This window comes from Clarias gariepinus, chromosome 10 (assembly GCF_024256425.1).
Source record: "Clarias gariepinus isolate MV-2021 ecotype Netherlands chromosome 10, CGAR_prim_01v2, whole genome shotgun sequence".
In the NCBI taxonomy this organism is placed as follows: Eukaryota; Metazoa; Chordata; class Actinopteri; order Siluriformes; family Clariidae; genus Clarias; species Clarias gariepinus.
The window spans coordinates 27,632,058-27,650,877 of record NC_071109.1 but is presented as its reverse complement, the minus strand read 5'-3'; the positions used below and the strand labels follow the sequence as shown (position 1 = coordinate 27,650,877).

Here is an 18,820-nt window from a genome sequence, read left to right as displayed (position 1 = left end):
TCTTCATCTATTCTGCTGAATTTTTCCACGTGAGTAAATTCCCAAGGGCCACGTGGAGGTGGTAGAGGTGCTGCGTGTGTGTTTGTGTGTGCATGTGTTGGGAGGTGGTTTTTGGACCATCGGGCCTCTCCTTGGAATTACTGCACATCAAGCCTTCCAAAGGAAGCTGTTAATACATGCAGAGGCTGACACACTCGCCGTTTTTTTCCCACTAAGCCACTCTGCAGCGTTTCAAGCTCAAGGTGAATTTTTTTGTAAATTCTAACTCTGTCTCTGTCCTTGTCTGTCCTTGTGTTTGTGCGTCTGTCTCTCTTTTTACCGCAGCGAGAGGTTTTTGGTGCGCCTCAATAAGCAAGGGGTTCCTAAGTCACCTGAGAAAACAGAGAGGCAGTGCACGCTCTTTGTTGTAAGTGCTCTGATGTTTTTTTTTCCCTTTCGGTGCTGTATTTCCTGTGCTCTGACTGCTTGCCATTAAAAAACATGTTTTCTCCTGTAGTCAGAAACTGCTTAGAGATGCTCCTGGTTTGTACAATTTTAAGTCATGATTTAATTGATTTTGTTGAAAGAAAGAAAGAAAGAAAAAAAAAAGATGTGTGCTGTATGAATGTTGGCGTAGGACCGGTTGTCAAGGTCAACCCATACAGTATCTGTGGGATTAGATTTTATTTCACTTTTTGGAGCAGAACCAGATACATTAAATGCAGACGGTTTTACAATAGAAGAAGAATTTTTTCAGGAGTTTCCACTGCACGATAAAATACCTGAAACGTGGAAAGTACCGTCGTTTTGATTTGGCAGAGGCAGCGAGGCAGGGCTAGCAGCACTGTTTGAAGTGGATTAGTCATATCCTCCACATAATGCCAACACAATGCACGGGAAAAAATGGACCAAAAAAAAAGCAAACAGCGTACTTAATTACCAATCTAATTGATTAAACTGCACAAACAAAAACTCGTCGTGTTCAGGTTTAGTGCATTGATGTCATCCATTAGTTGATATTTATAGAAATTATTTCACCACATAATAGAAAATTAATAAGTAATAATTGGGGGAGGATTATTTTCTAATAGCTGCATCTTTTATCTTTCTCAGTTTGCTAAAGCTTACGATATTTTATTAATTAAAGAATTACACTTGTGTTTGTTAATAGTTACATTTAATGCTGTGGAATATTCAGGAAACGATTTATTATAACCGGAACTAGCTTGTTTCCAACTTCTAACAAGTAACAAGTTCCACAATGTTAAATTATAATTATAGCTGCTTACATTGTTACTTACATTATAACATACATTGCCTGGCTCAAAAAAGTCGCCGCTACAGAAGCGTCCAACTTTTGGACATAAGAGTCTGGATATAAAAAACAAACAAACAAACAAAAAAAAAAAAAATTGGGTTGAGAACTGACTACACCCTTTATTAAAACCTGGAAGGATTGTGCTGAACTTTAGGAAAGTAATGTAAAATGTAGTTGGAAAAAAATCGTATTATCTCCATAATTGGAGATCACTTAAACCCTTGCATCTAAAAAAAATATTTTTTAATATTGAAGTAAGAGCATTTACACACATTTTTTCAAGTCTATACTCTGGAAGCCCTTCCTCTTGCAATGCACCTGATAGGGATACCAGGCATTGCAATATACTGTACGGCTGTGTATATATATATATATATTGTATGTATAGAAAATAGGATGAAGGGCTTTCATCAAAGCTAAAGGGAGTCAAATGAAATCTTAGTGTGCAAATTTTTAAATTAATTGCTCCCTCATTCGCACTAGCCGATTATTTCCGTACAACAGCATATTATTATCATTATTATTAGAATAAGTACTGTAGAATTCGGCTTATACTCCAGTGATTTGACTACGATTTCATTTAATTTGTAAACAAATGAAACACATTTTAACGATTAATAGTTGGATTAATGTTGTGGAACAGTTGAGACAAGTTAGTTCCTATTCTCGATTATATTATAGCCAACACTTCTCTCTCTCTCTCTCTCTCTCTCTCTTTCTCTCGTGCTTTCTTTCTAGCCATCTCTCAAACATATTGTCATTTTTATAGTCTTATTCCATAATGATAAACCTCGCACACACACACTGTGACTATTACAACACTTTTACAACTCTTGCCAGAAACAAATCTACAAGTCCATGTGAATAAGCTGTTACTTTATAAACAGGAAATAATGTCCGTCTCCTGACCAATCAGATTCGAGCGTTATATATTCGAGCGATACATTGACGATTGACGATTGAATCGACGATTTCCGTTAAAAACTAGTATGACCTTAATCCTGCACCACAATATTTACCTCGACTGTGATTTCTTTACACTTCAAATCGTCTCCCGGTGGAAAATAATGTAAAATGTTTTTTTGTTTTTTTTGGTTTCTGATCGGGCCGGTTCTTGTTTTTCAGTGTGCAGTGGAGAAAAACAAACAGACATTGTGACATGTTTTGAACAGTGTTGAATAAAACATTTGTCTTTCTTTAAGGATTTGGGAAGTAGCGATCTCCGCAAAGATGTATATGTTGTAGCTCATATTTTTAGAATAGGTAAGAGCTGCTGTCCCCGGCAATGTAACCTTTCCCTTAAAGTGACCTATCACAATGCCTTTTGAGTGACATGAAACCTCACATGATATGCCGTGACAGTCCAAAAGAACACTTCAGTGAAAAAAAAAACAAAAAAAAATCAGTATTATTTATTCGAACATGCATTCCAAGGTCAACTGTCAAGGTCTATAATGGCAGGTTTTATTACGTGATCCCCTTGTAGGCAAACTGATAAGCCACTTCAAGTTAAGTGTGACTGAAACACTGTGTTTCCTGTAAACGTTCCATCAGTGTGTGAGTAGCTAGCATGTGATGACACGCATGACATGCACCGATCTGTAACACTCCGTGGTATTGGTGTCCGTTGTATGTGGCGTTTCCATTTGCATGTTGCGTGTCGTCTCACAGTGGACCGGTAAGTGCTTATGTCTATCCAGTACTGTATGTTGCTGATCATCTAGTAAACTTTAACACATTTAGGTCTGTCATACATCTAGCAACCAGCTGACACGCAGTGTGAAGTACCGTGTCAGTCTGATGTTAAGATTTAAGACAGAACTTACACATCGCAGCCTTTGCAATGCTTTTGTAAGCAGGTTCTATTGGACCGTGTTGGTTTGCGTTATTGTGACTCTCGCTGCTCGTGTGACCCTCAGGGCGAATGGTCGCTGGCGAGAAGAAGCCTGTGTGTAACACGCAGTACAGACGGCCGTTTGGCTGCGCTGTGATCAACGTGTGTGACCTTCTGACGGCTGACTGCAAGGACGAGCACCTGCTCAAAGTTTACTCGTGAGTCCAGCTTCTCTCTTTGGAATATACAACATTCATCTATTTGGATTTTTGCATGTAGTTGTAATCAGTTGTGTTTGTGTAGAGCTTTTAACAACAGACATTGTCACGAAGAATGAGGGGCGTTCAAGTCAAACTGGGACTTTTGATTTAGAGTAAAAATCTAGCGTTTCACTAGTGCTTGGATACATATCAAGGTAGAAGGTAGTTTTCTCAGGATGCCGGAGACTGCCTGCTTCATGTCTAAAACGATGGCCTCCCAGGAACTCCTACTGTATAATGGCCCAGACATGTGGAAATGGCTTGGATCAGGACTGTGTGGGAGATGTGGCCGAGTTCCTGTAATGTGCCAGTGGTGTTGGTGGGGATCGTCATTCACGGACAAACGGCCTTCTTTAAAACGTTTGCATAATTCTGTTTGTTTTATTGTTTTAGGGGTCTCATCACCGCACTGTGCTCAAAGTTCTCTCTAAATGTCAATTGGTTTTATGCCTTGATTTACAAGACATTTCATCACAAGTCCCAGTTTGACTTGAACGCCTTGCGTAACTTTATAGAAATCTGCATGTCGATTTTGATCTTTAATAAACAAGACCACAGCAAGGAAAATCTCCCTGAGATCAAAAAGTCCTCTAACGCCTAAATAAATCAGGTGCAGTAGGGTCAATTAAAACATTACAAGGTGTGTTGAAAGGACGCTCATTATAAGCAGATTGTGCATGAATGTCCCGGGATGGGAACAAGGACAGAATTTACGATTACAGCAGCAGTAAGGTGTCAGGGTGAGACTTGGCATGGACTGTTTTATTAGTGTAATGCATCAGCCAATACATGCTTAATGTCTGTAGTTTGCCGCTTTCAGTTTTTCTTCAAGGCTGATGTAGGTACAGTGGTGTGAAAAACTATTTGCCCCCTTCCTGATTTCTTATTCTTTTGCATGTTTGTCACACTTAAATGTTTCTGCTCATCAAAAACCGTTAACTATTAGTCAAAGATAACATAATTGAACACAAAATGCAGTTTTTAAATGAAGGTTTATGTTATTAAGGGAGAAAAAAACTCCAAACCTACATGGCCCTGTGTGAAAAAGTGATTGCCCCCCTTGTTAAAAAATAACTTAACTGTGGTTTATCACACCTGAGTAAAATTTCTGTAGTCACCCCCAGGCCTGATTACTGCCACACCTGTTTCAATTAAGAAATCACTTAAATAGGAGCTACCTGACACAGAGAAGTAGACCAAAAGCACCTCAAAAGCTAGACATCATGCCAAGATCCAAAGAAATTCAGGAACAAATGAAAACAAAAGTAATTGAGATCTATCAGTCTGGTAAAGGTTATAAAGCCACAGTGAGAGCCATTATCCACAAATGGCAAAAACATGGAACAGTGGTGAAACTTCCCAGGAGTGGCCGGCCGACCAAAATTACCCCAAGAGCGCAGAGACAACTAATCCGAGAGGCCACAAAAGACCCCAGGACAACATCTAAAGAACTGCAGGCCTCACTTGCCTCAATTAAGGTCAGTGTTCACGACTCCACCATAAGAAAGAGACTGGGCAAAAACGGGCTGCATGGCAGATTTCCAAGGCGCAAACCACTTTTAAGCAAAAAGAACATTAAGGCTTGTCTCAATTTTGCTAAAAAAAACAGCTCAATGATTGCCAAGACTTTTGGGGAAATACCTTGTGGACTGACGAGACAAAAGTTGAACTTTTTGGAAGGTGCGTGTCCCGTTACATCTGGTGTAAAAGTAACACAGCATTTCAGAAAAAGAACATCATACCAACAGTAAAATATGGTGGTGGTAGTGTGATGGTCTGGGGTTGTTTTGCTGCTCCAGGACCTGGAAGGCTTGCTGTGATAGATGGAACCATGAATTCTACTGTCTACCAAAAAATCCTGAAGGAGAATGTCCGGCCATCTGTTCGTCAACTCAAGCTGAAGTGATCTTGGGTGCTGCAGCAGGACAATGACCCAAAACACACCAGCAAATCCACCTCTGAATGGCTGAAGAAAAACAAAATAAAGACTTTGGCCTAGTCAAAGTCCTGACCTGAATCCTATTGAGATGTTGTGGCATGACCTTAAAAAGGCGGTTCATGCTAGAAAACCCTCAAATAAAGCTGAATTACAACAATTCTGCAAAGATGAGTGGGCCAAAATTCCTCCAGAGCGCTGTAAAAGACTCGTTGCAAGTTATCGCAAACGCTTGATTGCAGTTATTGCTGCTAAGGGTGGCCCAACCAGTTATTAGGTTCAGGGGGCAATTACTTTTTCACACAGGGCCATGTAGGTTTGGATTTTTTTTTCTCCCTAAATAATAAAAACCATCATTTAAAAACTGCATTTTGTGTTTACTTGTGTTATCTTTGACTAATAGTTAAATGTGTTTGATGATCAGAAACATTTTGTGTGACAAACATGCAAAAGAATAAGAAATCAGGAAGGGGGCAAATAGTTTTTCACACCACTGTACGTATCAGGTAACATACTATCTTATACTGTACATGATCGAATTTTGACACTGCCAACTTACATGATTCATTTTTAAATAAACATTTTTGTAAGATTCTATAGTATCCAAAGTTGTGGCATTGCCTCCTGAGTGGCGCAGTGGGAAAGTGCTTGCTACTACCAACCGGAGATTGCAAGTTGCAGGAGACTCCTGGGTGATGCTGCAACCATCTGTAGCTGGGAGTCTAGAGAGAGCTGATTTGGCGGGAGTGGGGAGGGAGGGACTACTCAAAGTCCCACCACAATCATAGCAACACTAGCCAATCATGGGCAACATGGGGCTTGATTAAAAAAAAAAAGGCCTCTGTTGCCTTGCACCACCAGGGTTGTGGATGCCAACCTTACCTTCAGTCAGTGGTCATGGAGTGTAGATGTGCTTCCTACACTTTGTGGGGTTTCTACTTCCAAAGACATGCACTGTAGGTTAATTAAAGTGGTATGGGGGAAAAAATGATCTTAATTTTAGTTCGGACTGAAATTACATTGTCATGTTTATGTCCTTATCATCTTCTAGCCTCGTACAATGGTACAACTTTATGTGCAAACTTTTAGACTTTAGGTAAAATGTATTATTTTGAGTCTCGAAGATTGTGATGAAATAATGTTCCGTCATCCAGTTGAACTGTGAAGTTGTGCTTTAAAATACATTTAAATTATGAATTATAAACCTTGTGACACCATTAAAAAAACAAGACCATAGAACAAAAGTCAACTTGGGACTTATATGATTATATCATTTTTGCAGATGCAACACTGAAAGCGAGTGGTACCAAATTCATGACAACATTATTCGGAAGGTCAGCTCCCGATACAGTGCGGTCAGCTCCGGCACAGGTCAGTCCTGTCATCTAATTTCTGGTGCTGGATACCTTTTTTCTTCTTCTTTCTCTCTTCTTAATTCCCCCCTTTCTATTCATGAATCTATGTGTCTGTGTATTTAATGCATGTGGGAATGTTGATCCTAGTACGTGTTCCATAGTACCGTACTATGATATACTGTGTGTATATGATGTACTTTATGGTAGAACCATGTACCATACTCTAGTACATTTACTATGTACTAAAGTCATACCAAAGTATAATCATGGTAGGTCCAAGTACCGTTGTGTTGTACATGTACTACAGTACATCAGCATTACATTAAAGTACCAGGTTCTGGAATAAATCCTTTAGTACAATATACTGTGATGAGCATGTGAAAGTTGATCGGAAGTCCTACCACGGTTGTAAACATGGGAATCAATACAGTGGTCGATATTGGCCTCCACAGACCCTAGCTGTACTACAGAGGGTTCTAGATGGATGGATGGATGGATGGATCTACATATGTATGTATGTATGTATCTATCCATCAAAATACATTCTGCTACTTTACTTTAAAGACCATATAACATAAATTCCATGTAAACCAAGACTTTTTAGCAGTGAGAGGAAAAAAAAAAGAAAAGAAAAAAAAATAGGCGTATTGAATAAGTCTGTGTGGGAAGAGAGCTGTAATCCTTTCAGCCTATTCTGCCAGACTGGAGCTCAGTGACTCCACATCAACTGATTAACGAGCAATTCATTTCCCCAAAAATTCAATTATGCTAAATGGAGCTTTTCTAACCGTCGTCCATTAAACGCCAATTATAGGTCCTGTGTGTGTTAGCTATCAATACACACTAGAAGGGCTATCGACCGGTGACAGTAATCATATGGGGCTTGCCTGGGCTTTTCTGCTTTATATCTCTCCTTTGGTGTGGCGTATCAAGAAAGGGACATCTGCTGCCATTTTGGTAATATTAGTGCTGATCATTCGTAACAGCATTAAAAGTTTGTCTCCCTGAACTTAAGAACCCATTAGGTATGATACCCGAGCCGAATGTTATGTCATTTTTATATTTTGTAAATGTGTTGGCCTGATCTGACACAATCTGTTAACAATGGCTCTGAAATTAGAACACAGTCAGGGGGTTAATCATTCCTTCATTCTGTTGTTACAGTCTGTCTGTTTGATTGTTTACATCAATTCAATCAGTTTAATCCAAACCTCGGAAACCATGTAGCCCATAAATCATGATCAACTGGACTGAACTTTCAAGAATGAAAAGCCATTTGACATTAATACTGTACAGAGACAGATTTTCCCGTGCACATTAAGAGCTTTATATTTCAATAGATGTATTCATTACAAAACTGTGTTAAGGGGTGAAGGAAGTAAAATCTGAAATTTTACCTCCCGAACGCAGAATAAAAGCCTTGTTTTTGGCTTAGATACTTTTCTTAGGATATATTCACGTTACAGGCCATATTGCTCAATTCCGATTTTTTTGGGTCAGATCGGACTTGCGCGTCATGGTGGTTCACGTACATAATTACAAGTGACTTTTCTCTGACTGTAATGTGATTGTGACTGTCCTCTCAAATGGCGTCGAAACTGTATGTCTTCGCTTTCGCCATTGTTGAGGTCCTGAAGAAGGAAAGAAAGCCAGACACCTCGCTTTAGCTCTTTTATCAGCTAATGCTAGTGCTAATATTTATTCCCTGCATTAATTCCTTCTTATTTAAGTTTTATTACCATGTATCGGATAGGACCACATACCAAAGTGACTCAGATCTGATTTGAAAATATGGGAACCGTCCAAACATAAATATTTGAATTTAAAAAAAGCTCAAATTTATGCACCGATTTTAAATGATTTGCCTTCCTCTTGTTGATTTGTCACTTACTGTTTTAGCAAAACTTAAATTAATATCAATTAGCAATATTTTTCCGTGTAACATGTTTACCTGCAAGTCATATAATCAGTGATTCACTGAGTAAAACATGTACGGTATCTTAGAAAGCGACGGACTCTGATCTGAGGTTTACTGTAAGTCTGTGGTTTTATATGGTTTATGAGGGAGGCAGTATAGTACCTTACATAAGAACTTCTCACTGCACTGCTAATCTGACTAATATCTTATATATGAATGGATTTGTGTTGCTGAGTGACCATGTGTGGGCAGTGCTTCTGCTATGTTATGAAATACTGGCTACACAGTTTGGCTTTATGCACAACATCTCCTATAAAAAATTATGCTATAGTAAATTATAGCACATACTACAATATAATGTACCATAGCATTACCATGGTATTTCAGACATTAACGTGGTAGGCACCATAGGACTTTAGAGTACAAGGGTAGGTACTGTTAGTACTCTGGTATAACTACCGTGTGTCCTACAATCCTTTGGTGAATACGATGGCACTTATTGGGTAATACTGTACAGTACAATGGCCACCAAAGTTCAGCAGGTACTGTATTTAATATAATATTTTTGTTTTTACTATATCTAGTAGTACATACTGTATGGTATAGTACAGGCAGTACCATATTATATGTAATATTAATAGTTTCAACATACACTATGGTACTTAATTAATGATACCATTCTTATACTTAAATATTACCATTATGGTACATAAACATGTATAACATATTTTTGACATTATCCTTGTACAGTACATGTTCCATACAGTAGTACCGTACTATGATATATGGTAGAACCATGAACCATACTTTATTAGATGTACTGTCGTACCAAATCATAATCATGGTAAGATTATTAATAAGTTTAAATACTAGAATAATAAAAAAATATATATTTCTAGAAATTGCTAGGCACTATAAAGATTTGGCTTTTTATTATTTCATTTTATTTATGGTTCTTCCTGAAAAATGTCATTTCCATTTGCCGTTTTTAACCACCTGAGTTCCGTGCTCAATGGCATTTTTTAGTCCTTATATTCTGTCTGCGGTTGGTCTCGTTCCTGCAGGACTCGCTGTGTCACTGCAGTTGCTGCACGGAGACCTGGAGCAGATTCAGAAGGAATACATGCGTCTCTTTACACGCAATGTCTCCATCACAAGGAGACTCAGCTTCTCTGATATCATCATGCCAGGTGAGATAAAAGCATTGTATGAACAGCATTGTGTTTTTTCTTGATTTAATTTTACTTGTCATTAGGTATTTTGTGTTACGGAATACAGGCTCTTACACAGTACTCTGAGGTGGAGTATAAAGAAAATCTATTAACTTACATTGAACATATCCAGTGTTTTAATGTTTCCATTCTTGTCTGATTTAATTATTATTTTTTTTCATTAAAAAGATTTATGGATTTATAAAGAATTTGAGGACAGTAGAGGATTGTCAGAGAACAAAATGTGCTGTAAGAGCCGAATAGCGAAGACGGTGTGGTAGACCAGTGCTAAATGAATTAGTCTCCTGGAAATTTCATTTTGCTTATAATGTACTTGAAGTTTTAATGTAGTTGATTTGCCAAGTTTGGTTTCAAGATTTAAGCTTAATGCAAACCAAGTGGGTGCATACTGCCACCTGGTGTATCGGAGGATGAAAATATGCAAATGTACCCTACTACTGTATGGAGAAAAATAATAATGTAAATGTAATGTGTCTATGTAAATGAGATACTGCTCTTATTATATGAGGTCACATTAGTAAGATGATCTAATTGTTTTTTTAAAGCCCTGACAAAAACAAAAATGTTATGTTAAATTTTTAAGCCAAGTATATTATATCATTTGGCATAATGATTCCCCATTTAATTCCAATGTAAATTTAATGTTATGTATTGTTGGACTGTGGTCTTTTTGTTATTTGCTTGTGCACTTCTTTGTGCAAATGTGGATTTCTTATTTCTTATGTCTCGTGTAAAGCAGTGATAAAAGAAACTATTGTCTATTGATTGTTGCCGTTATAGGATTTTTTAGATTGTTTTTTTTATGTCTCATGAGATGAGTCTCTTACCATGTCATATATTCTGTCTCTCCACACATTTGTCCACAATTTACATGTCTTTATTGGTTTTCACACCCTCTGATGGCTCATATGGGACTTGCCTCAGCTTGCCTTGATGGTGTGATTAGGGGTCATGCTCAGATTTAGTGTATCTAGATAGAGTCACTTTATTGGGTTTCAGTAGTCAAGATACTTCATGAGACATACAGTATGGCATTTGCAATATGTGATTATTTACCTACGGTGGAAACTCGGATTGCGAGTAACTTCAATTCAATTCAATTTTATTTATATAGCGCTTTTAACAATGGTCATTGTCTCAAAGCAGCTTCACAAAAAATTAAAGAATTGTTTTTTTTTTAGAAAAGAAAAGAAAAGAAACTTGGTTTTACGAGTGTTCCGCAAGACAAGCAAAGATTTTTAATAAATTTTGCCTTCGAAAATGAACAAGTCTTGGTTTACAAGTACCGAGTATCACGTATCACGCATGCGCTTCTGGTTTTGACGCCGAGCGCCACATGATCATAAATGAGCCAATGGTTTTTCTCCCCTTTGCATTGTGGAATTGTGGGTAATCGTTTCCCCTGCTGGGTCTTAGTGCGCGTCTCTTACTGGTATAATTAACATTTGTGCACGTGTTTACTGTTTACTTTAACACGTTTGTGCATATAAAACATATTTTATTTTGTGCCTGTAATTGGCATGTGTGTACAGCGTGCGTGTAAAGCAAAAGCAAGTCTCATTAGAGATGTTAAAAATCCATTATCTATCCATTATTACTTTTTTTTACAGATAAAGTGCAGGGTAATTTGTTTTATTTTTACTTAATATTTTGTGTTAATTATTTTTATGCTTTTTTAGGGGGGAGGGGGCTGTGGAATGAATAATTTGTGTTTTCATTATTTTTTATGGAAAGATTCAGTTTGGTTTACGAGTGTTTTGGAATACTTATGCTCGTAATCCAAGGTTCCACTGTATTAAATATATAATTTTGTGGTAAAATGTATTTATCTATGCTAACAGCAAAAAACTCAATAATGTTAATATTAAAAGGATGTTTGCCTGTGTTTATTTATTATCTTAAATAGGGATGCACCGAAATTTCGGCCACCGAAAATTTTCGGCCAAAATAGCATTATCGGTTTCGGCCGAAACGTAAGAAAGCGCCGAAAATAAAAGCTGAAATTGTCGCCACGCCTCTCCCATCCTCCCGTCTCGTTTGCGCTGTCATTACGCATCAAACACGGAGTATGTCGGCGGTTTGGAAGTACTTCAAAGTTTCAGATGAGGACAGCAAAGTTGCAATATGCAACATTTTTTTAATACAAACAAAAAGAAAATATTTTAAACATGTTTTTTAATGAAGCCATTTTCGGTTTCGGTATCGGTTTTCGGCCAAGTGCATCCAAAAATTTCGGTTTCGTTTTCGGCCCAGAATTTTCATTTCGGTGCATCCCTAATCTTAAATACTTCAAATAATAAATTGAATAATATACTACATTGCATGATATAATAATAAATATTGTATAAATGGATAAATTACTAAAAAACTACACAAATTAACTGGAATTAACTTGGACGTTTAAAAAAAATTAAGCCAATTTACATATAAACAAGCAAAGTCTGGCTTACAGAATATACTTTTTGTTTAATAAAGTTTAAAGCAACTAAGACCTGTTATTAGAGTTAATAGCTTGTTATACTGTACAGTACTGTGCAAATGTCTTAAGCCTTAAAAACCCATCTTACTCAAGGCAAGAACTAGTGATAAACAGGTGCAGATGATGATCAGGCCAGGGATTAGTATACAGGTGATGCTAAATGCTGAGTGTTTGGAACAGACGAGAGGGAAAATGAGGTTACTGCTGATTTGATCTTTTTTAATTATATCTTTAGGCACTTTGCAGTTCTGATTGTTTAATTTAATCTATATAATTTGATTTAGCTTGAAAGGTAGCAATAAAGGGTGACTTTTGCACAGTACTGTATGTTGAAGATATCACAAAATGCAGTTAATACTGTACAATTATACTTTTTTAACTAATCTTTACCTAAACACCTACAGTACCAAACATTTTATTTTACACTAGCCTACATTGAACGTGTTTAGAACACTTACATTAGGCTACAGTTCTGCAAAATATCACGAAAACTATTTTTATAAATAACACACTTAAAGAAAGACTGTGTATAACTAGGACAGAAGAGGTTCAAAATAAAAAATTCCCAGTATGTTTTTCTACTGAATGTGTATCGTATTTGCATCTTTGTAAAGAAAAAAAATATTGTAAATTTGACTGTTAAAAGTACAATAAGGAACTGTCTGAATTTAATATTGCGGTATTTAAAGGCCAAAATGCAGTCTGTTGCATCATAATTAAAAAGAGAATCGTTGATGTCTGCCAATTGCTGTAAAATGTAAACATTGTCTGTTTTTGCTGCAGGTGAAATCAGGAATGACCTCTACGTGACCCTAGAGAGAGGGGAGTTTGAGAAAGGGGGGAAGAGTGTTGCGAGGAACGTGGAGGTCACTGTGTATCTTCTGGGAGCTGATGGCCAGGTACTGAAGGTAAAATATACTAGCAGGAATGTGACTAGATAAGAACACGTCGAGGAACCTGACTAACATTCACAGCATTTAGCAGATGAGATGTCCTTCTCCAGAGCCTTAACGTAAAATGAGTCTTGTTGGAGATGAATACGTTACGTAACTTCTTTCTGTTTTGTGTAGGGCATGGTGTTGTCAGGTTCAGGTGAACCCGGGATGGATGACTTCCACTCGTTTGTCCTGTACCACAGTAACAGTCCTCGCTGGTCAGAACAGATCAAGCTGTGTGTCCCTCCAGAGCTGTTCAGGCTCGCTCACCTGCGCTTCGAGTTCAGACACTGCTCCAGTAAGAGCTCGCACTTCATGACAGTTACAATAGCACAGTTAGTACATGGAACACGGACGGGCATTGGTGGCTCAATAGTAGGATTCTTACCTGCCATGCGGAAGGCTTGATGCCCAAACCCCAGCCAGATGAAATGGGAGGGTTGCGTCAGGAAGTAAAACCTGTGCCAAGCTGTGTGCGATTCGGATGGTCCACTGTGGTGACCCCTCGACACCTAACTAACTAGTAGCAATGAGAACATAATTAAACGTAGACTCTGTGTATATTTATTATTCACACAGATTCTTTAGTATTATTGATTGTTTAGTTTTATTCTCTTTTTCTTTCACTTTCCATGTGTTTAACACTGTGCCTGATCTTTCAGCGAAGGAGAAAGGAGAAAAAAAGCTGTTCGGTTTCTCATTCGTGCCGCTGATGCAGGAGGATGGAAGAACACTACCTGATGGCACTCATGAGCTCATAGTCCATAAGGTATAGTGTGGAAATGGATGTGCATATTTATATTGTAGAAATACGCCTGTGTTTTTTTTTAATACTAATCTTTATTTACTGTATGCCTACTGTACTTAAAACAGACAAGAAATTTGACAATTTTCCTGAAACTGGGAAAAGAATAAAACCCTGTGTATCATTTATTACTCAGGTCTAGACTTTCCTGAATTCCCTAATCACTTATATTTGTAATTTTTAAATAATGCTTAAAATTTTATATTTAAAAATGCTTTTCATTTTTACTTATAGTAAACAAGAAGCACTTATCTTCTAATCAGTCTGCCGTTAGTGGAATCCTATGTACAGTACCAATGAGAATTGTATCAAGTCTGTTAAATTAAGCTTGATTCACACTTATCACCTGAGTTCAACAAATACTGCACTTTCCAGATGCATTGATTACCATATATTGAAAATGTTTGTCGTGTGTAATTAATACTCACCCTTTTCCTTGTTAGTGTGAAGAGACTGCAAACCTACAGGACTTGTCTCGCTACCTCAAGCTGCCGTTCTCTAAAGCCAGTCTACAACCGGGAACCAACCAGACCATGAAGAACAGCAAGGAGTCGTTCTGGATCCTCTCAACGCTCTGCTCCACCAAACTCACACAGAACGGTACTGATCACGAACCGCCATCTTCAACCGCCCGTTCAAGCCAAACCGGGACTTTTGATTGTGCAGAGTAACAGAACAGAGAGTAAAAACTCCCCTTGTTTTCTCTATACAGTATAATGTTCTGCTATACTAATGCACTCATCTCATTGTTTCACTTTTGCTTGGAGACCATCAAGGTACAGTAGAAAGTTTTCGCAGTATCCTAAAGCTGCCTGGGTCACGTCTGACACACTGGTCTCCCAGGAACTCCTTTAATGACCTAAACCTGTGGAAATGGCTTGGAGGTGTTCCAATCGCTGAACTTTGGCTGGGATCGTCATTCATGGACATATAGCCTTCTTTAAAATGTTTGCACCATCAAAATGTTTTACTGCATCTAAGAGTCTCAGTGTGCTTGAAGTCTCCTGTAAATATCAATTGGATTTATTCCTCCACAAGAAGCCCCAGTTTGACGTGAACGCCCCATGTATTATTTATATGATTGTCGGCATAAATAGTCTTCTCTGAGAAAGGTGTGCTTAAAATCGCTGTTCATAACGTTTATGGATTATTAAGTCATCGCTAATAACCTCATCCTCTCTTGCCTCCTAAAAGCCCATTACTCCATCTTATCTTGAGCAATAATTGGACTCCATAATCGCGGACCTTCTGTGGCCTTTAATTTCTGACCTTTGTGTTATTTATGGATCTGCTCTCTGTGTGAGTGGTACACATGAAAGAGAGAGTGTGTGTGTGAGTGTGTGTGACGGGGGAAGGCTGCATGCTGAACGCACACCTGCATCTGTCGACCTTGGAGCTCAATCCAATAAGTCCAGCAGCTGGGCTCCCATCAGCCAGTAAACACTGCATACTAAAACAAAAACATCTATGTTTCGACAAAAGCTGTACAAAGCAGCGTGTTTCATTCAAAGAATAAAAGACAGTAAGATGTGCTTTTATGCGAAAAATAATTGGTGACATGGTGATGTGATGTGGCCTTACATGATCATTTTCTTATTATAGAGTTTTATTACTCTTGCATGAAAACTATATTCCACTAATGATAATTCCTACAAGGGGCGTTCAAGTCAAACCAGGACTTTTGGTTGTGCAGAATAACAGAACACAGTTATAAACATAAAAATAAATTCACCTTATTTCTCTATATTACAGTCATGTGTAAAAGTTAGTGCCCCCCCCCCTTTTAAGTCCATGTTTTTTTATTTGGGAAAATTTGATTATAGAAAAAAAAAGCTAAAAATAAAAGCTGATTATAGAAGGTGTCAGTATTAGGCAAATACAACCTCAAACGAACATTATCATACTCTATAGCTTTTTTTTTTTTTTTTTTTTTTTTTTTACCATGACGTTATTTATTTAACAAAAATACCAAAAGCCAAAAGAAAAAAAAAACATTTCCTGTATGACTTTATCAGCCCTTCCCTAGGCCATTCCAAAACCTTTTTTTTTCATCCATTCTGATATAGATATCCTGATGTGCTTTAAATTATTTCCATTAATTGACACCAAGCTTTAGCTGTCGGACAGATGTCCTTACGTTTGCCTCCAGGATACTCTGTTATATAGTTGAAGTTCCTAGTCGCATCAATGACAAAACAAGCCCAAATCATCACCCCTTCATGACTGTGCTTGACAGTGGATATGATATGTACTGTATCTGCTGAAATGTTGTTTGGGTTTTGCCAAACATGGCGCTGGGCATTAAGGCCAGAACAACTCCACTTTTTTTCTCTGAGCATTGCACGGTCTAACCTTGGGGTGAATGTGCTGGGACGTCCACTCCTGAGAAGATTAGCAACTGCCGTGAACACTTTCCATTTGCGGATAATCTTTCTCACCGTAGAGCGTTGGATTACAAATTGTTTATATGTAATTTTAGAGCCTTTTCCAGATTGATGTGCAGCCACAATTGCTTCTATAAGACCATTGATTTTGTTTTCTAATGTTGACCTTGTGTTGTGACCAGCAAACTGACAAAACTTCTTGCATGATCAGTTAATCAAGGCCTCGTGATTACCATTACTTTTAAATCCTATGGAGGCTGTAAGGGGGTACGTCGTATTGCCTAAATGTTTTTTTTTTTTCTTTTTGGCTCAATTTTTAAATAAATAAATAATGGCATGGTGTAAAAAAAAAAATGATGTTTAGAAAAAAAAAAAAACATCCCTGTGACCAGTTAGAAACACTGTGTCTTAACGAATGATATTACAACTCGGGAATTTGTAAAAGTGGCGTGGTAGATTTCACATCTAGAGGACTACCGCTGTGTGTGATTTCAGTCCCCCGTGTGTAAATTATTCATTGCTCTGTGTGACTTATGATCCATGGCTGCAGCTGCAGTATATTACAGTATATTTGCACAATCTTTATTTCTTCTGTTGTTTTATCTCATCTGCAGGTGACATGTTGGATTTACTGAAGTGGAGGACACACCCGGACCGGATCATGGACGGCTTGAACAAATTAAAGGACATGGACGGCACAGAGATAGTTAAGGTAAGATGGTGGCTTTTGATGGGACATTAATCCCCGTGCATTTTTCTTTTAAATCTTAAAGGTTTCATTGACCAATCACAGTTTTTTTTTTAAATCTCCTTTAGCAGATTGCTCATGAGCATGTTGTTTTTTATAATTAAACAACACTTATGGGTGGCTTGAGTGGGAAAACTGGATCAAAAACAATATACATTATACAATATACAATATACATTTTTCGACTGGAAGAACAATCAAACAGAATGCAAGCTGCTCTGCATTGAAATTGTCTGTCAGGAGTTTAAAAAAAACAACAACACTCCTTACTATCTCTGTTTAATTGTCCTTGTGATGTTTCTAAACCTTTTCCGTCTCTGTTTCAGTTTTTGCAGGACACCTTGGACACGCTGTTTGCCGTGTTAGACGAGAGCCCGCAGAGATACGGACTCAAAGTCTTTGACTGCCTGGTAAGACGCATGTTTACAGCTACGCCATGCTCAGATCTCCCGCTTTCAGAGGAATGTTTTACGATTTTGGAATTTAATGACCAGTCTTTTTTTCATTCATCTCACCTGCTGTGTTGCCATGGTAACCTGCAGAATACAAATGGCAACAAAATATATTTAATTGCATGGGACCATGGCAGGGGTTGCATTAAAACAGTTGAGCTTTGAAAGCTTTTTGAACTCAATTCACTCTTTTTAGAAACGCAGGCAGCGCATCAGAGAATAAATGTAGGCTAATAGTCTAATTAATTCCACATACTGTAATTAAATAATATGCAATCCCACAAGAGTAAAGCTCAGATTAATTCCGGATAATTTTCATTAATATGTATAGATAGATAAATAGATAGACCGACATAATGGTGAAAAAAGGTCTTAGATCTTATGACTTAAGCGCTCTTTTAGACCTCGGAAGGTTACCTTATCCACCAAGGTTGCCAGATCTGTGATAAAGCAGCTACAGTATATCTTTAGTTAAACTATATTATACTGTAACTAAAATTGGTGTCCAAATGGTTAAAGAATAAGACCATATTAACATTCCACTATTAAAATCACTTATAATGCACATTATTTAATAATAAATGCACGTTTTGAATTAGAAGATGTCCAAACCTTTAATCGGTACTGTACATTGTTCTTTAATTAAGAATTACAATGGTTAAAGAAATTTATTGACTGAGAACAGCATAAGTTGACTTTTTTCTTATATGTACAGTATATGTATTTATCTTAGTTAAAGTTCATTATTCCCATTAATACAGCTGTTAATTTCATTTGATATCTTACTGCATTTAATTAAACACACCTTCCGCATACATTTTTAAAAGGCTATGTTTGACCCTTTTGCATAAAAAAACCCAAAGATTTGTCTCAAAAGTCCAATTCAGTGTATTCCTGTTTTCTTTCTACACACGTTAGGAAGTTTGTAATGAATGAGTAAATTTTTTTTAATGGGATGTGTACATCAATAGCATTATTAAAAGTGTGTGTGTGTGTGTGTATGTGTGTGCTTGTGAACTCTAGTGAAAATCTGCTGTAAAGCTATACCATGTGGCTTTCCTATGCAGGTGCACGTCATCAATTTGCTGCAGGACAGTAAATTTCAGCACTTCAAACCCGTCATGGACGACTACATTGAGAATCATTTTGCAGGCGCTTTGTCATACAGGTGAGCACATTGACACA

At 37.5% G+C, this 18,820-nt stretch overlaps 1 protein-coding gene across 1 annotated transcript in view; it reads left to right on the top strand.

Moving 5' to 3' along the window:
* The window catches only part of dock4 (dedicator of cytokinesis 4), a 107,883-nt gene that overhangs the window by 42,502 nt on the left and 46,561 nt on the right, over positions 1-18,820 (top strand). The window contains exons 9-20 of the mRNA XM_053505832.1: positions 325-406; positions 2,500-2,560; positions 3,217-3,349; positions 6,610-6,698; positions 9,665-9,790; positions 13,095-13,219; positions 13,382-13,544; positions 13,909-14,015; positions 14,495-14,651; positions 17,050-17,147; positions 17,510-17,593; positions 18,703-18,803. Of these exons, the coding sequence (XP_053361807.1) occupies positions 325-406; positions 2,500-2,560; positions 3,217-3,349; positions 6,610-6,698; positions 9,665-9,790; positions 13,095-13,219; positions 13,382-13,544; positions 13,909-14,015; positions 14,495-14,651; positions 17,050-17,147; positions 17,510-17,593; positions 18,703-18,803 (1,326 nt within the window). The remainder of the gene's footprint in view (positions 1-324; positions 407-2,499; positions 2,561-3,216; positions 3,350-6,609; positions 6,699-9,664; positions 9,791-13,094; positions 13,220-13,381; positions 13,545-13,908; positions 14,016-14,494; positions 14,652-17,049; positions 17,148-17,509; positions 17,594-18,702; positions 18,804-18,820) is intronic.